Raw genomic sequence first — 18,371 nt, forward strand, 5'->3', positions numbered from 1 at the left:
ACACACATGTACACACTCACACAGGAAGCGGGATTGGACAAGCCAGGGCGTGTCTGTCCTGGACAGCGCTGCTGAGGGTGCCCTGGAGTGTGTCCTCACTTAGACTCCCAAGGTTTGCCCCGGACCCGATGGAAGAGCAGAGGTGGGTGGAGTGAATTTAGCTGCTCCAGAATCTTCCCCTTGCCAGTTGACTGGCTCCCCTGGGTGCGTCAGCCCTCCTCCATGGCCATGGTCTTGGCCTCAGGAGGCTCGGGGTGTGGGGGTGATGGGTTCTTGTGACTTGGCCACCTCAGGAACTGGGGGAGGGAGGGGGCTGGCACCGGGCCAGCCTCACTCTTGTCCCCTCTCCTCAGCTGGGCTCTGAATCACACAGTGGAGCCTGGGGGCACTGCTGCCCAGTGGGAGGAGACAGTCCTGGCGTCGGCGCCTCCGGCCTGTGGCTCTGAGTCTGTCTGACTGCACTGGAATGCGTCTGCTGGCCCTCACCCTGGGCCCTTGCGGGCAGGAAGGCCTGTGAGGAGCAGGAGAGGATGGAGGAGGAGACGGTTGAGGGGTGCGGGTACAGTGGGGTTGGGCTCTCAGCGCAGGGCATTTGGGCTGTCCTAGCAGGCCCGGCAACTGTGGGCAGCTGTCCCTGCACGTGAGCCCAGTGAGGAGGGCTGGGGGCCATGCTGGTGACCAGCCTGGGAGGAGTGGGAAGGGGGCCTCACGGGCCAGGCCTGCTGGGGTTTGCACCATCAGGGTGAGGCTGGGCTGCGCCTTCAGGACCGAGAGACACAGGATGCCACCCGCTCTGATCCCCCATGAGTGCCTGAGCAGAGAGGCTGTGCCAGGCGCTTGCTCAGCAGGTGACCTGGAGGGCTGGTCCCCAGCGCCAGCTCAGGCTGTGGGCTGGGAGCAAAGGAAGGAGGCAGGTGGTCCTCACCCAGCTGCCCCGGCAACTGCCCCCAGCAGGCTCCTTCCTGTGGGGCCCGGGGAGATGGTCAGGAGTGGAGCAAGTATCCTGCCCACCCCTCTCCCCACACACTGCAGGACCCCCTCTAGGTGCCTCAGTTTCTCCTTGGCTTCCTGGAGACAGGCTGCATTAGACTCCTCCTGAAGGCTTCCACGTCTTAGAACTGTGGATCACCCACCCGCTCTAGGGTCATGTAACTGAATAGGGTGGTACTGCAAAAAAGTAAATTTCTGATTTGTTATCAGTGTTTGATTTCTTTTATTTTCTGTTTTCTTTTTGCTTTTTGGGTTATACCCAGTGATGCTCAGGAGTTACTCCTGGCTCTGCACTCAGGAACTACTGGTGGTGCTTGGGGGACTATATGGGATGCTGAGGATCGAACCCAGGTTGGCCGTGTGCAAGGCAAACGCCCTGCCCACTGGACTATGGCTCTGACCCCAGTGTTTGATTTCTGAGCCTTCTTTTGTACCTAGATACTAGGTGTCACATAAACATTTCTTGGGTGATGGGGGTTGCAAGTGGAGAGTCGTTAAGAAGCCTGATTGGTACATGAGGGTCACCCCGGCCTTACTGCAGAGGACTCTGTCCCTACCATGCACCCCAAATCCTTACCCAGAGCTCCCAGGCTTCTCATTCCCTGGGGGGAACACATGAGTCCATCTGGTATTGTTGAGCTGGTTCTGCAAACTGGGCACAACGGCCGTGGACCAGAGGCCCCAAAGGCTTCTCAGCAGCACCCACAGCCCTCTCACTTGTCCTGTCCCACCTATTCCCAGCCTGCCCGGCGCCCTGTGTCTCCGGGTCCCTGACTTGCACTGCCCACTTCTAACCCAACAAGCTGCGGAGCTGGTCCCCATGCTGCCCTCTGGCGGCTCAGGTCATCACTGCAGCATTTCTGTCCCCAACGTTCTCTTGGGCCCAACCTGGCCTCTCCCCAGCCCTCTCCCCTCCTGCAGAGAAGACCCACCGAATGTGGTGGAGGCCTCCAAAGGCAGTGGGGGCAATGTGGGCATAAGCTTCTGAGTACAGGCCACAGGGGCCCCCTGAGCAGGAGATGCTGCAGGGAGCCCCAAAAGCTGGAAAACAGGTCCCTCTCTGCGAAGGCTTGATCGGGGTGACAGGCAGGCTTGAGAGCTTCTGAGATAATTGTTTTTTTGGAGACTAAAAGAGTTTGGGCCATACCCGGAGGTGCTTGGGGCTTACTCCTGGCTCTGCACTCAGGGATCACTCCTGGGGGGTTTGGGGGACCATCTGGGGTGCGGGTGAAGGCAAACACCATACCCACTGTACTAGCTCTCCGGCCCAGGGAGGTGCTTTGTAAGCCACGAAACACCTGCCAGGTAGGTGCTCCCTGACCTGCTTCTCCCTCCCCTCCGCTCATTCCTCTGTGGGACCCGGGCCCACTGTGCTTGGATGGCCTGCACAGGGTGGGGAAGAACTCTACTCTGTGCTCCCAGATACGGGGTACACCACCCCTCCACTCAACCTCCCAGCCCCAAGGCCACACCCTGAGAGAGGGCAGAGGCTGCCCTGTGTGTGCTGGGGGGTGGCTCAGCCACTTTCTTCCCAGGAGTCCAGGGCATCCAGGAGCCCCCTCAAATTCCTGGTGCCGCTGCAACGCTCTGAACTTCATGTACGTCCTCCTGCAGTGCAGAGATGTGGGGCTGAGTGGATTGGCCATTTTATAGCCAATTCCCTCCCTGCCCCCTAGCTTCAGGCCCCTTGAGGAGCACGCCCTCTGGTGGCAGGGCAGTATAGCCTGGGCTCCCGACTTGGGCAGACCTGGTGCTTGGCACAGGCGGTGGTGAAACCATCTACTTCTCAAGCCACCTTTTGCAGCTTCATCCCTCCCGCAGCCGCTGCTGCTTCTGCTCCCAGGCGGCCCCTGCCTCGCCAGCCCAGGAGCCTCAGCACCAGCCACCTCCTGGGACTCCAGCCAGCCCAAGGCTGCCCTGGCTGGTCCTGGGCACCCTGGCCAGGACCAAAGGCAGACGGTGCCCACCTTGCTTCTGTGGTCACTCGTCATGAGCTGATGGGAGGGTGACCAGCTGACAGCTGTGTCCTTGCCTGCTTGAGAGGCCAGAGAAGATGAGGCCTCCCCCGACGGGATGCTGAGTGGCACGACCCTACTCCCCCTGTGAGAATGTGAGTTGTAAGAGTTGAGGCAGCTCCCTGATGCTCTGTTCGCCCTTCTGCCCACCCTGGCGGTTGTAGTCCTCCCACTTTCTGTCTGGGTTGAGGCTTGAGCATACCCTGGGGGTTACTTCCTGACCTGCCTGGGCCCGCAGCCCAGAGAGCTAAACCCGGAAACCCGTGTTTAGGCCTCTTCCACCCCGGAGGACATAGGAAGAATCGGGGATCACAGGGACAGCATACAGACTGGTCGCACCCATCTAAGGTGCAGGACCCGCTGTCCTTTCAAGACAATGAGCAGGCAGTCACTCGAAAACCAGACTCAGTGGGAGAAAGGGGCTGATTTCCCCTGATAGTTTATTATTGATCAGCAGATGACGTTTGACACTGCTAAACAAGATTACAAAAAAATAGAAGCATGGTGTATTAACTGCATTGGCTAGCTTGATACACTAATGTATCAAGCTTGATACATTGTATGTAACTTGATACACTTTTTTCTTTAAAGTTTCTTTTTGTTTGGAGACCACACTCAGGGGTGCTTGGGGCTATTCCCAGCACAGTGCTCCATGTGACCTATGGAGTGCCAGGGATGCAACCCAGGGCTTCCACATGCCAAGCACATGCTCCAGCCCTTCAAGCTGTCTCCCTGACAGGGACTTTGGTAAACTCTGAAACAAGGCTTGCATTCAGCTGAACAGACTCAGGTTCCTCCGCCCCCTCCCCGCCCCCAAGAATGTCATTCTTCTGCCCCATCCCACAGAGGAAGTAAAAATGTCTCTGTTCATGTTATTCTTTCTCGGATTCAGTTAGTCTGGGCTGTTCCTTTCTCTGGGGATAAAGAAGATGGTATACTGCAGAGAGAAAGGTCCAGGTGGTGGCTGTTCACTTCCCCCGCCCCAGGGCAGCCGCTCACTGCCTCGCCCAGACCCCCAGTTCTGGGACACAATTCCTCCTGGGGGAGGGTCCAGAGCCCAGATGACATTGCTGCACAGACACCAGTGTGGAATGTGCAGCTCTGCCCGCTGGGAGTGGGCCGGCCCCTGGGACACAGTGCCACAAGAACCCACGCACACTGCGGGGCTGAGCAGGGGGTCTGGCGCCTGCAGAGTGGGGAGTCCCGGCAGGACCTGGGGTCCTCTTCAGCAGGGCACCCAACAGAAGCTGACTTTGGAGGAGCAGAAATTTTCATTCCCTCTCCCAGTTCAACTGCAGAAGCTGACACTACAGAGAGCCATGTGTTGTGAAGAAAATCATCTCGAGCCTCAGAACTGTGATTGCTAAGGGAGTTTCCTGATTCATCTTGACCTGCTAGCACCCTAAGCCCCTGCCCATCTGGGAAGGGTGCATTGAATGTCGGGGTGGTGTGGGAAAAGCGACATGGCCAGGCTGAACGGATGCAGGAGAGCTGCGATCTTCCACCACAGGCTGCGGGGTGGAGGGGGCAGGAACAGGTGCTTTGGCCCCAGGTCTAGACTCTAGATGGGCCCTGGAAGCTCTGCGTCCTCAGCAGCCCCCATGCCAGCTGTGCTCCGGGCCTTTTCTTCCCAACTTTTCACGGCAAATGACTTCATGTCATGAGAGAAAGATATGAAGAAAAATGGACATGAGGTTTCCTTTTCCTTCCCAGGAAATATCACTGGGGCCCAGTGGGGTGAGGATTTTGGCTGCCAGCGGCTCCCCAGGGGTGGGGTGAGGCCAGTGCTTAAGACATTTCTGCAAACCAGAACCCCCCAACATGCTGCTCCTCTAAAAATTCCTCCAGGTCCTGAACAGACAAAACCTGACCAGGTCATCATCTGCACACAGAAGCACGTGTCAGAGAACACACACACCTGTCACATGTGTATTTGTCTGTGTTTAATCTTTTTTTTGCTTTTTTCAGTCACACCCGGTGATGCTCAGGGGTTACTCCTGGCTCTGCACTCAGGAATCACTCCTGGAGGTACTTGGAGGACCACATGAAATGCTGGAAATCAAATCCAGGTTGGCTGCGTGCAAGGCAAACGCCCTACCCGCTGTGCGATCGCTCCAGCCTGGGTTTAATCTTTCTATATGTAACTATATGGTTTCTATATGGTAAGGAGAGGCTGCCAAAATCTCAGGGCTGGGATGAATGGAGACGTTACTGGCTCAAGTAAATCAATGAACAATGGGATGACAGTGATACAGTGATATAGTAACTGATGAATTAAAAGCTGCAATAACTCTAATGGGAAATCAGCTGGCCTGATGTGTCTCAGCCGTAGCTGACCATCTCTTCTCTCTCACGTTCACTGTCATGCAGGCACCACGGGGCACAGCCATCTGCTCGTTACAGAGCTGCAATCATACACATCTTTTTCTATGCATCTAATGAATTCAAAATTGCTCATGAAGATTAAAAAAAATCCCATAGTATGCATTTATTCTTTTAAAGCTCGATTATTGAGAAAGCGCAGGACTGTGAAGTGGGTACGTGGCTGAAGAATGTTCTCCGAGTTTTTCCCCTTGTTGCTGCCCCAGGACAAAAGTGTGGGTTTGTGTAAGGCTTGGAGGGGGCCCGGGTCGCATTTGTGTCAATGAGGAGAGGACAGAGAAGGCACCTGTGCCACACGATGGCACCCCCGAGGCACATGGGTGTTGGTGAGCCACCGCTGACACAGGCCTGCAGGGGGCACGAGGGCGGGAATAGTCTAAAGCCAGAGTTCACGCGTGCCTGCATGGTTCTCGTCCACGGTGGGCACCAGAGTTTTTGAAAGAAAGGCTTCTGATCTCAGGCTCCACCCTGTTTCTGAGTAAAGGGTCTCGGTCTGTAAGGAAATGACAGTGGGCAAAACAAAAACCACCTGCCCTCCCCCACCCCCACCTCCTCCCCCCCACCCCACGCAAAGGAAAAAAAAAAGCCAAACAAATCAAAAACCAGTGTTTAGGTGAGTAGACTTATTTCTTCTCCCTGACAGCCCTGGGCAGAATTTGCTCCTGTGTCCCCAGGCAAGGGGACACTCCTGTATCCAGACACACTGCTGCTAGCCACGGAGACCGCGAGTGTGGGGGCATCCCCGCTCCCCTGGTGTGGTTCAGTAATAGAAACAGACTCCAGTGTGCAGACATTGCGCAGGACTGCCAGAGCTGGGTGGAACGCAGAATCTCCATGGCAATATGATGCAGCATCTTCCCAAGGGCAATATGATGCAGGTGAGGGCTCCAAAACCTGCTCAGAGGCTGCTCTGCTGGCGAGCTGGGGGGGGTGTGAGTGGGAGGGGGACAGAGCCGGGGGTGGGTGTGCACGAACCGGATGGAGGTTCCTTTCACACCTGCAGGTGCCGGAGTCTTCTCTTTGGCAGACAGCTAGGAGAGAACAGAAACCCCCTCCCTCTGTCCCCCTCCACGTGAAGCTGGCAGGAAGTGGAGATCACCTCTGCTCCTTCCCATGTCTCTGGGGGACAGACGGGGCTACAGGCAGGCGGACTGTGGCCCCCAGCACCCCAGCATCTCCTTAGCCTCCAAGACGCCCCCTCTGTCTCTCCAGCTTCTCTTTGGACAACTGCCCTTTCTTCTCAGTCCTTCCATCTTCTTCACCCCTCTCTCCACACGAGATTTGAATGGAAACTCAGGGAACTGTAGGGGTGAGAGGACCCTGTGTCTAGTGTTCGGTGTCTGCCCTCTCCATTCTGTGAACGGGGAAACTGAGGCACAGAGCAGCAGCGCCTGGCCCGAGGTCGTTCAGGGCAGAATCCGTGGCAGAGCGGCCTCGGGACCCAGGTCCCCCCACACCCAGTCCCACCCACGCCGCCACCCGTGCCCCTCAGTCGGCCTTGGGCAGGGACTTCCTGTGGGAGGGGGGCACGAGGTGCGGGGGCAGGCTGTTGGGCAGCTCATAGCCGTCCAGCTTGATCTTGATGAGGTGCTTGGCTAGCGCGAACTCCTCCTCGTCGAGCATGCCGTCGGCGTCGCAGTCGGCCAGCTTCCAGATCTTGCCCAGCACGCTGTTGGGCAGCTTGGAGGTGACCATTTCCTTCTTGGCATTGACTCCCGAGATCTTGCCGTTGACCGGGGACAGGGTGTAGAAGAGCTCGTCGTAGACCGGCTTGTCCTTGGCCACCACCCACTCCTCCTCGTCGGCGCCCTCCTTGGCGCCCTCGCCATAGCCCTGGTTGAAGGGGCCCTCAGCTGTGCCGTCGAAGGCGCCGCCCTGCACCAGCTGCGTGGGCATGTTGGTCTCCTCCTGGCTGATGAGGTTCATGAGGGACGAGATCTTGTTGGTCAGCATGTGGTCCACGGCCTCGATGAGCTTGGGCTTCAGCGAGTGGAATTTGGTGAAGTCGTAGTTCTCCAGCTGCTCCTGCAGGAGGACACACGTGTCTCGGCAGGGGACCAGGACGGGGGTGGGGGGGGGCATTAAGCCACTGTCTTGCTTAATACTGAAGAAAGCTGCTTTTTGGGGGGCGCTAGGGGGCTTGGGGCCATATGTGGTGGTGCTCATGGCCGACTCCTGGCTCTGTGTTCAGGGATCACTCTTGGCAGTACTCAGGGGACCATACGGGATGCCGAGGATTGAACACAGGTCAACCACATGTATTGCAAGCACCCTGCCCACTGTGCCATCGCTCTGGCCCTAGCTAAATTTTTTTTTTTAATCAGCTAAATATTCTAGTTACAGGGGTCAGAGCAATAGTACAGCAGGTAGGGTGTTTGCCTTGTGCTTGGTGGACTCAGATTAGATCCCTGGCATCCCATATAAGGCTTCCCGAGCCCACCAGGAGTGAGTGCAGAGCCCAGAGGAAGCCCTGCGCACAGCCAGGTGACCCCTAAAACAAAAACAGAAATTGTAATTTAGGACAGTGATTGCCACGAGCCCCTCCATGGGCCCCCAGGATAGTCAAGGGGGCCACAGGTGAAAATCATGTAAATAGGGGCTACACAAGAGAGCAGGGGGAAAACTGGTAGGATGGGGGGTGGGGAGAACCACAGTAAGAAACAAGGTCAGAAAAAGGTCATAGAGGGGAAAGGCTGAGGAACGCTGGGCCAGGGTCTGAGTAAGTGGGGAGGGGACTCTCACTGGGGCTGCAGGACTGGGCCACTCACCAGGCTGGGGAAGCCTCAGCTCCAGGCCTGTTGGTGGGTGAGCAACAGAACCCAGCTCTGGGGGTTCCCTAGGAGACATTGAAACTGGCCAAGAAGAGCTACCGAGGTGCTGCAGGGGGTCCGTGGGTGCCCCGGAGAAACTGCTCATCCCTTCTGGCACTTGTCTATTCATCTGTTTGCCCATCTACCCACCCACCCACCCACCTATTCACTGTCCAGCATCATCCATGCACTCACCTACCTGTCATCCATCCGACCATCCTTTCTGTTGTTATTGTTGTTGTTGTGTGTGTATGTGTGTATGTGTGTATGTGTGTATGTGTGTGTGTGTGTGTGGGGGGGATACACAGTGCTGGGGATTGAATCTGGGCTCCCACATACAAAATAAGAATTCCAGTCCTTTGAGCTGTCTCCTTGATTCTCCTGACCCACCCTTTACCCATCTATCCACATTTCCTTTCCAGTGTTGGGGATGTGGCTCAAGAACATTCCGTGTGGGGGCTGAAGTGATAGCACAGCGGGTAGGGCATTTATCTTGCACGTGGCCAACCCGGGTTCGATTCTCAGCATCCCATATGGTCCCCTGAGCACCGCCAGGAGTAACTCCTGAGAGCAGAGCCAGGAGTAACCCCTGAGCATTGCCAGGTGTGATCCAAAAAGCAAAAAAGCAAAAAAAAAGAACATTCCGTGGGGGGGGGGGGTTGGATGGGGGGTGGGCCTGAGTCAGATGACTGTGGGCCCCTTAGCGGCCCCAGGTGTGACCCTCTGAGCACCACTGGACATGCCACCAAACAATGAAAACTACTGCATGTCATTTTTCTATACTATTAATTTTTATACAACCTTGTTCTCTCTCTCCTTTCTTTAAATGGGTTTTTGTTTAGGGTGGTCATACTCAGCAGTGTTTCAGGGTACTGTGCTCAGGGGTCACTCCCAGCAGTGTTTGGGGGACCATGTGGTGCTGGGGATGGAATCTTGGTCTCCCATATGCAAGGCCTAGGTTCAGTCCACTGAGTGTCTCTCCAGCCCTCCGGCCCTGCCAACAGTCATGTGCCCTGAAGACTGGGCCATTTTTCCCGTGCCGGTCCACGGAGCTGGGGGCCAGCTTGTTTCGCCCAGGGAAGCCTCACTGGACTCAGGGATGTGCCGCAGGGCCTTCTCTGCTTGCTCTTTAGAGACGGAGCCTGTTAGCTGGTGGAGGGGACACTGGCCACTGGTCAGAAGGCTCTGCTTCTTGTGCCCCGGTGTTGCTGGGCTGGTGGCAGCTTCTTGAGCACCTTTCACTCTGCAAGTCCCGCCTTCTTGTGTGTGACCAACCAGGATGCCTGTGGGCCAGCCTCCTTTGGTGCCCCAGAGGGTGGCCAGCACAGGGCTCCTGCTGCCCACCCCACGGTCAGCCCAGGGGACTGAGCGGGCCAGCTGAGGCCGGAGAGCAGCGTCGACACAGAAATCATGCACAAATCAACACGGCTGGGCTCCTCCCCAGTGTCCTCTGAATGAGCCCAAGCGCTCGGCACACAGAGCCCCTTGTGTCCAGTGAGAAGGAGGCCGCGGCCGCCCAGATGTTCCACCCACCCCGGGACTGGATTCCTCTGCAGCCCTCTGAAGCTGGCAGGGGCAGAGCCCCAACTTTGCAGGGGTGGGGAGAAAGCAGCAGCTGCAGCTCTTAAGGGAGAAAATCAGCCCTGCCAGGGGCTGGAGGGGTAGTACAGTGGATGGGGCACTTGCTTTGCATGCGGCTGACCCGGGTTCAATTCCCAACACCCCAAAGCGCCCCCCAAACCTACCAGAGTGACCCGTGAGGGCAGAGTCAGGAGTAACTTCTGAGCAGCGTCAGGTATGGCCCCCCAAACAAAACAAAACAACAAAACAAAACAAGAAAAAGGAAGCAGCCCTGTGGGTCACATCCTGGGGTGTCCACCACCCTCAAGTCTGACCAGGGGGCTGGGGTTCGAGGCGAACCACCTCCAGCTCTGCTCTCCCGAGAGTGTCTCCAAAGCAAGCATCTTGTGCTGGAACTGTGGCCTCCTGATTTTCAGGAGAGCCATGGGGAGTCTCGGTCTTCCTTGTCACTGCCCCACCCCCACACAGCATGGATTTGTTTGTTTGTTTGTTTGTGCCACATCCTTAGGAGTTTCAGGGATCACTCCTGGCTCTGTGCTCAGGGGGCTATAGGAGGTGCCAGGACCCGGTTGGCAGTGTGCAAGGCAAGAGCCCTGCCCACAGGGCCATTGCTCTGTTCCCCAGCAGTGTTTTGCGGCGATGGAGCCACACTGGGTAAGAAGAAGAGTCCTATCACAACTGAGTCCATCCAGCCCCCAGGCCCAGGTCCTGAATCTGCTTCTCCCTCCCATCCCGTCTCCAAGTGTTCTCCCTTGCCTGCTCACTCCCAGATGGTTTCCAGGCTTGAGAGGGGCTGCGCACATGGGCCTTTTTGCTGCCCCCCTGCTGTTGTGGGCTTGGGGGCCGCGCCCTCCCCGGTGCACAGGGAGGCTCTGTGGTGATGCCCCCTTCCTTCTGCCAGATGGACATGCGGATGGGGGAATGCAGGCCCCTTCCAGCGGCTTTCCGGGCAGTGCCTGGCCAAGAAGCCTTCAGAACAGACTTGACTCATTGCCCCAGCTAAGAGCTGCCTTGGCCAGTTGGTTCACAAGAGTACAGGGAGGTCAGACTTAAAATGGGTATGAATGAGGGGTCGGAGACACAGCACAGAAAGGCTGAGGGTCGCTTCACATGTGGGAAGCCCGGGTTTGATCCTGGCACCACAGGGTCTCCTGGGCACCGCCAGGCATGGCCTCCCAAAGCAAAACAAAGGAAAAAGAAAAAGAAAAGATAAGAAACTAGAACATTAGAGGCCGGAGTGATAGTATAGCAGGTAAGGCATTTACCTTGCATGTGGTTGACCCAGGTATGATCCCCAGCACCTCCTATGGTCCCCCAAGTACCACTAAGGAGTGATTCCTGAGTGCAGAGCCAGGAGCAACCCCTGAGCATCATCAGGTATCAGGTGTGGCCCCCCCAAAAAAAATAAAAACTAACAAACTCCCCCCTCCATGTCAGAGTTGGCATTGGGGGCACAGCTAGTGTGACCCGAGGAATGTGCAGACCATCATAAACTCATCTCAGAGCCAGCACCATGCCCTGACCCAGACATGGCCACTGTGTGCATGAACGTGCTGGAGAGGGGGACCCTGCCCTGGGGGAACCTCCCCCGGCCCCATCCCACAAGCCCTCCTAGGGGTCATGGAGAGGGGCACTCATCCTCCTCTTGGCTAGGGCTGCGGTTCCTACCCACGCCCCAGGCCAGTGCCCGCTGGGCTCCCAGTACCTGCATGGTCTTGACCTCGGGGAAGTCACCTGCGGAGATGTGGTACTCGCGCTGCAGCTGGACGTAGATTTCCGGCAGCCGGCTGATGAGCTCGCGCTTCTTGTTCTCCTTCCCAAACATGCTCGGCATTTCCTTCTTCAGGTAGCTGATGATGTAGGCGTGCACCTGGGGCACACAGAAGCCAGAGAGGATGAGGTGCTCTGTGTAGATGGTGGTGGGGACACCTCCCAGCTCGGGTGTAGGACCACGGTCCTCGGGACAGGGAACGAAGGGGCCGGGAGAGATGGGGCCATGCCCCAGGCAGGTAGGATTCTGGTATGTAGAGGGCGGGCACCACTCGATGGAGCTGAGGTCCGGGGTGGGAACCCAGAGCCCCCTGAGCATAGAAGACCCCACACAGATGCGGGGAGGGGGAGCAGACAGGGAAAGATCCCCGAAGAGCATTTCCTAAAGTGAGTGCTGGAAGGATTGGACGAGGAAGGGGCGTTGGGAGGATGGGCCAAGGTCAGGAGGTTGTTGCCCTGAGAGTAACTGGGGGTATTTTCTATTTGCTTAAAGAAGGTAGAGTTTCAGGGCTGGAGCGATAACACAGCGGATAGGGCATTTGCCTTGCAGGCGGCCGACCCAAGTTTGATTCCCAGCATCCCATTGGTCCCCCGAGCACTGCCAGGAGTAATTCCTGAGAGCATGAGCAAGGAGTGACCACTGTGCATCGCCGGGTGTGACCCAGAAAGCAAAAAAAAAAAAAAGAAAAAGGTAGAGTTTCAAGAAAGTCACGGTCACGGTCACGGTCCTCCCGTTGTTCATCGATTTGCTCGAGCGGGCCCAGTAACGTCTCCTTCGTGAGACATGTTGTTACTGTTTGGCATATCGAATACATCACGGGTAGCTTGCCAGGCTCTGCCGTGCGGGCGAGATACTCTTGGTAGCTTGCCGGGCTCTCCGAGAGTGCTATGCTATGAGTAAGAAATTTTTCTACGTATATTTTCCCCCTTCGGAGCGATTAGCACAGCGGTAGGGCGTTTGCCTTGCACGCAGCCAACATGGCCGACCCGAGTTCGATTCCTCCGCCCCTCTCGGAGAGCCCGGCAAGCTACCGAGAGTATTCGATATGCCAGACACAGTAACAACAAAGTCTCCAATGGAGACGTTACTGGGCCCGCTCGAGCAAATCGATGATCAACGGGAGGGCCTTTACTTTACTTTACACCTCCTTTATAGCTCAAAGACAGAGGAGGGGCTTGGGTTGCACTGGCTCTGCTTTAAAACATGGCTTTCTGGTTCTTCTTCTTCTTCTTTTTTTTTTTTGCTTTTTGGGTCATACCAGTGATGCACAGGGGTTACTCCTGGCTCTGCATTCAGAAATTACTCCTGGCAGTGCTTGGGGGACCATATGGGATGCTGGGAATCGAACCGGGGTCGGCCTCATGCAAGGCAAACACCCTATCTGCTGTGCATTGCTCTAGCCCCGGCTTTCCGATTTTTTTTTTTTAATAGTGAGACATCATGAGGTACAGTTACAGACTTACACATTTTTGTGCTTGGGTTTCAATTATACAATGATCAAATACCCATCCCTCCACCAGTGCCCGTTTCCCACCACCACAGATCCCAGTATCCCTCCCACCCCCCAACCCCCTCATGCTACCCTGCCTCTGTGGCAGGACATTCCCTTTTGTTCTCTCTCTCCTATTGGGTGTTGTGGTTTGCAAAAGAGGCAATGGGTGACAATCATGTTTGGTCTATAGTCTACTTTCAGCATGCTTCTCCCATCCTGGGAGGATCTTCCCAACACCTTTATTTGGTGTTCTCTGTTTTTTTTTTTTTTAATTTTTTTAAAAAGATTTTTCTCTGTGAAAGGAAGAAGTAGGACAAATGCATCTGGGGTCCTCTGCACTGGGAGGTGACAGGTGATCCTGGAAGTTTGTGTCTACTGTGGACAGGACCCCCCCATTGGCCTGGGGGCAGCTGAGACTTGGGGTCTCTGTAGGTGGTATCCATCGTACCCACAAGCTTGGCTTGCCTGGGACCAACCTCTGAGCGAGGGACCCCAGTCCAAAGAGCCAAGGACTGGGCCTATCTCTCAAAGGTGGCAGGTCCTGCTGGAGGGCTCTGCCCACAGTGCCCTGATGTTAAGAAACGCTCCTTCCCGGAGTTCTCTGCAGATTGAGCCCCGCACAAGGGCCATGTGGGACTCAGGACAAGGACTGACATCAGAGTGGATGGGAAGCAGAGAGGTGATTACCGAAAGAAAATGAGAGTGCAGCGGTGGAAAATGCTATTACAGGAAACAGGCTTCTCCTGGAGCCTCGTGGAAGAATGGAAATGAAATCAGGAGGCTGAGCAGGCAGGAAGCTGCCCCGGGGGGCCCCAGCCCACGGAGAGCACCCAGCCGAGAAGATGCTGTAGGGCAACTGAAATACTCACGCCGGCCCTGTGCGAGCAGAGGGAGCCTTTCCACTGCATTCCTGAGGGTGGGCATGTGGGGTGACCAGTCATTTCTCCAGGGAGATAAGGATGGGGGAACAGGAGGGGGGACTGGAAGGCAGAACACCCTCACTGGGGAAGGAGAATCAGTCGCTTGCTAGAGCCATCACCCCAGATTCTGCAGTTGTCTCTGTCTTTGGTGTTCGGCCGACAGCGTTTTGGGGCACAGATGCTTACACCCCCATCCTCAAGGGCTTTGTCTAAAGCCCCTTCTTGAGGCCAGGCTCCTGCAGGGTTCCCCAAGACCCCCTTACCTTGGGTAGGGGCACCTTGGTCCTATCGGAGATGGCCAAGTCACCAACAGCTCCCAGCCCCCAGGATGGTCCCCCAGCCCATCCCCGAGGGGTGCGTTCCTGGGCTGAACTGCGTGTGCTGGGCACTCCCATAGCTTCCCCACTTCGGGGGGACTCCTGCCCTCATCTCAGCCCTCACAGTGCTTGGGGCTGAGGACTGAGGACCCCGTGGGAGGGAGGGGGAGGTTCTGTCAGTTGTGGGCTCCTCCCGGGGCCTGAGTCCTGAGCTCCCGTAGGCTCCTGGGCCTGTGCTGGGGCAGCTCGCGTCCCACGCCTCTGTGTGGCCACCTTGGCCCGCATCTCCCCAGGCCCCCAAAGACAGTGACCAGGACGGGGTTCCTTCAGCCTCTCTGAAGGCTTACGAGGTGCCAGGTGAGTCCGGAGAATGGTGGCGAGAACGCTGGCGGGGCTCCTTCAGCCTCCTTCAACTCCTCCTCCCAGAGGTTCCCGGGACCCACACAAGCCCCGCGGCAGGAGCTGCAAACTGCTCAAGGAAACCACATTCAAGTGGGGGCTGCTGCTGGTCCACACTGGCACCAAGGGCCACGCCGCCTCTCTGAGGACCCTTTAGAGAGATTCTTCCTCACCTGGGTGGGGCGCTGACATGCACTCTCAGCTGTCCTGGTCAGCTACTTTTACCATTTGTGTGTGTGTGCGTGTGTGTGTGTGTGTGTGTGTGTGTGTGTGTGTGGTGTGTGTGGTGTGGGGGGGTGTCACCCCCAGTGGTACTCAGAGGGACCATGCAGTGCTGGAGATCAAACCTGCATCCCACATGCGAAGCTGCACCTTTATAAACTAACATCACCTTTGAGCTATTATTTTTTTGCCTTGCAAGCAGCTGACTCAGCCGACCTGAGTTCAATTCCTCTGCCCCTCTCGGAGAACCCGGCAAGCTATTGAGAACATCTCGTCGGCATGGCAGAGCCTGGCAAACTCCCCATGTTGTATTCAATATGCCAAAAACAGTAACAACAGGTCTCACAATGGAGACGTTACTGGGCCCGCTCCAGCAAATTGATGAACGGGAGGACAGTGCTACTACTACAGTGCTTTTTGGGTCACACCAAGAGATACTTAGGAGTTACGCCTGGTTCTGCACTCAGGAATTACTCCTGAAGGTGCTTGGGGGATGATATGGGATGCGGGAATCGAACTGAGGCCAGCTGCATGCAAGGCAAATGCCCTATCCCGCTGTGCTGTCCCTGAGCTATTTTTAAAAGCCCCGTGGGGCTGATCATTTAAGGACTCGCCACCAGCTACTGTAGGATGATCCCACACTCCAGTGTTTCTACGGCGGGTCCAGCAATGCAAACACACCAGAAAGCAGAGCTCAGCGCCTGAGCTGTATCTAAGGAAGCATGCCTAGAGATGAAACTGAAGTCCATAGAACCACAGTGAACCCCATTCAGACGCCCTCTCCTTGTCTTTCCCTAAATGTTAATTTCCCCTTTAACAAAACCCAAACCAGGATCTGGAGCAATAGTACAGCAGGTAGGAAGTTTGCCTTGCATATAGTCGACTTGGGTTCGATTCCCAGCATCCCATATGGTCCCCTGAGCACCGCCAGGAGTAATTCCTGAGAGCAAAGCCAGGAGTAACCTTGTGCATTACCGGGTGTGACTCAAAAAGCAAAAACAAAACAAAACAAAAAACCCAAACCAGAAACCACATGGGGGGGGGAGGGAGGTGGGTGGGAGTGAGGGAGCTGGGTCACACTCAGCAAAGCTCCGAGACTATTCTTGCCTGTGTGCTCAGGACTCACTCCTGGCAGGGCTCCGGGGACCATGTATGGTGCAGGGGATGGACCCAGGGTCAGAGGTGCCAAGTAGATGCCTTACTCCCAGTACTGTCTCTCCAGGCCCCCAGGCTTAGCATTTTTTTGTTTGGGGGTCACACCCGGCAGTGCTTCTGGCTCTGCACTCAGGGATCACTCCTGGCAGTGATAAGGGGATTATATGGGATGCAGGGATCAAACCCTGGTTTGGTCAGATGCAAAGCAAGCTCGCTAACTGCGGTTCTATTGCTCCAGCCCCATTTGTAGCATTTTTATAAACTCAGCAAAGAGCATAGCTCAGGAGACTTTGTGTCCATTTCAGCATTAACAAATCCCCAAACAGCCACAAAACTGCTGATGGGTTCAAGTGACTGGCCAGTGCTTGAAGCTGGGGCCATTGTTCTGAGTTCTCCTTTTTAACCCCCATGCAGCTAAGAGTGCTTCCTGTGCCCGGGCTGCTTGAGGCTGCCTAGGAGTGTGCTGGCACTGAAAAGTACAGGCTGGAAACAGCCTCACTTCCAACGTTCTCCTTCAGCGTGAAGGAACAGGCCAGCGATGATTCCTTGGCAGACAAGAGTCAGGCTGTTTTTCCTAGAAGTTAAGCTAGTTGGCCGCCCCCTGTCCCCCACCTCCACACAAGGACCCACATTGTTCCTACTCAGAGCACAGAGTGGTATCTGTGCCTCCCTGAGCCCAGGCTGACCCGTTTCTGAGGGGAGCAGGGATGTCCGTTCCCAGGATGCTCTGTGTGGCTGAGCTGCCGGTTCATTACAGGCTTGAGTCCTGTTTTGTCTGGAGCCCACAGTAAGGTCCACCTGTGAAAAATATCCATAGGCACTGAAAAGTAGTCCCCTCAAGTCTTGAGACTCCGGGGGCCAGAGCGATAGTATAGTACAGTGGGTAGGGTGCCTGCCTTGTACATGGCTGCCTGGGTTTGGTCCCCAGGATCCGATATGGTTCCCCGAGTCCCACCAGGAATGATTTCTGAGTGCAGAGCCAGGAGTCAGCCTAAGCAGCTCTGGGTTCAGCGAGAAAAAAAAAAACAACACAAAACTCTATTCCCCCCACCTCTCCACTGGCCCCAAAGATTGGCCAGCTCTGGTCAGAGAGAAGGGTGGGGTGCTGTGTTCCCAAGGGCTCAGGTCAGTGGTGCCAGCTGGAGAAGAGAGATGCCACATGCTGTTAGCAGGCACTGTGCCCAGGCCAGGCGGGACAGAGAAATCATTTCAGGGGAGCAGGGAGTGAGCGGTGCACTCACCACTGCCACCAGAATTGGGGCAAAAGGGGACGTATTTCCAAACAGAAGGGCCTGTGGCCAGAAGAGAGGGCAAGGCGTCCCGACTCACAGAAGCACCTGCGGCTGCAGATTAGATGAGCTGTGGCAGGGAGAGGGAGCAAGAGCTGCAGCAGGGCACTAAGCAAAAGGGCTCCTGAGTACCAAGTAACTGAGTACTATGTGTACTGAGCACTAAGCACTCAGCACTGGACACACTGGGATAAGAATTGAGCAGAGGATAAGAGTACCTCCAGAATTACATTTTTTCCCCTTTTTTTAGTCTTTGGGTCACACATGGCAATGCTCAGGGGTTACTCCTGGCTCTGCACTCAGGAATCACTCCTGGCGGTGCTCAGGGAACCATATGGGATGCTGGGGATCAAACTTGAGTTGGCTGTGTCCAAGGCAAGTGCCTGACATGCTGTACTATCTCTGCAGCCCCTAGACACAGAATTCTCCATGGGCCGTGCAGCAGGAAGAGTTTCTCCAGAATGTGAGGGGGTGAGTGAGGGAAGCCTTCCCTGCCTCCCCAGAGAGGCCCCTCGAAGCAACGCCTCAGCCCAGTGGACATATGGAGTTTGAAAAGGGGCGCGATGGGTGTGGCCCCATCTTCTCAGACAGGCTTCCCTGTCCTGGTCTGCAGGAGCTGAGCAAGCGTGGGCTGAAGGAGGTGGAGCTGGGTCCTGAGGGTCAGGCCTGCAGCCCTTGGCAGCAGGCGGGTGTGGGAGGGGGTGGGTTCTTTTTCTCCAGAAGGCAAGGGGAAGTGGGTTGGCCTGACTTCCGGTCAGAGAGCAGGGGACTTGGGGGCCCTCAGGGCTGCAGTCAGCTGGAGCGGAGGTTAGAGCAGGAGCAGGGAGTGCTGTCCTTCAGTCCTGGAGTTGTCACGAGTGGGTCAGGAGACCCTGCACATCAGCTATCTGACCTGGTCCTGGTAAACTTGCTGTGGGGGAGTCAGGACAGACTCCAGCTCCGGCTCCTAAACTAGGCTGCAGGTCAGAGTACCTGAGGAATGACGAATGCTCATATGCTCATACGGCGTATGCATGTGTGCAAGGCAC

At 56.1% G+C, this 18,371-nt stretch overlaps 1 protein-coding gene across 1 annotated transcript in view; it reads right to left on the reverse strand.

The window, feature by feature from the left end:
• Nucleotides 1-3,414: 3,414 nt before the first annotated feature.
• Nucleotides 3,415-18,371, reverse strand: part of EHD4 (EH domain containing 4) — an 83,333-nt gene continuing 68,376 nt past the window's right edge. Inside the window, exons 5-6 of the mRNA XM_056134096.1 lie at nt 11,484-11,648; nt 3,415-7,412 (exon numbers count right to left, since the gene is read on the reverse strand). Coding sequence (XP_055990071.1) covers nt 6,876-7,412; nt 11,484-11,648 — 702 coding nt within the window. The 3' untranslated portion in view covers nt 3,415-6,875. The remainder of the gene's footprint in view (nt 7,413-11,483; nt 11,649-18,371) is intronic.

This window comes from Sorex fumeus, unplaced genomic scaffold (genome assembly GCF_029834395.1).
Source record: "Sorex fumeus unplaced genomic scaffold, SorFum_2.1 ptg000098l, whole genome shotgun sequence".
NCBI classification, from domain to species: Eukaryota; Metazoa; Chordata; class Mammalia; order Eulipotyphla; family Soricidae; genus Sorex; species Sorex fumeus.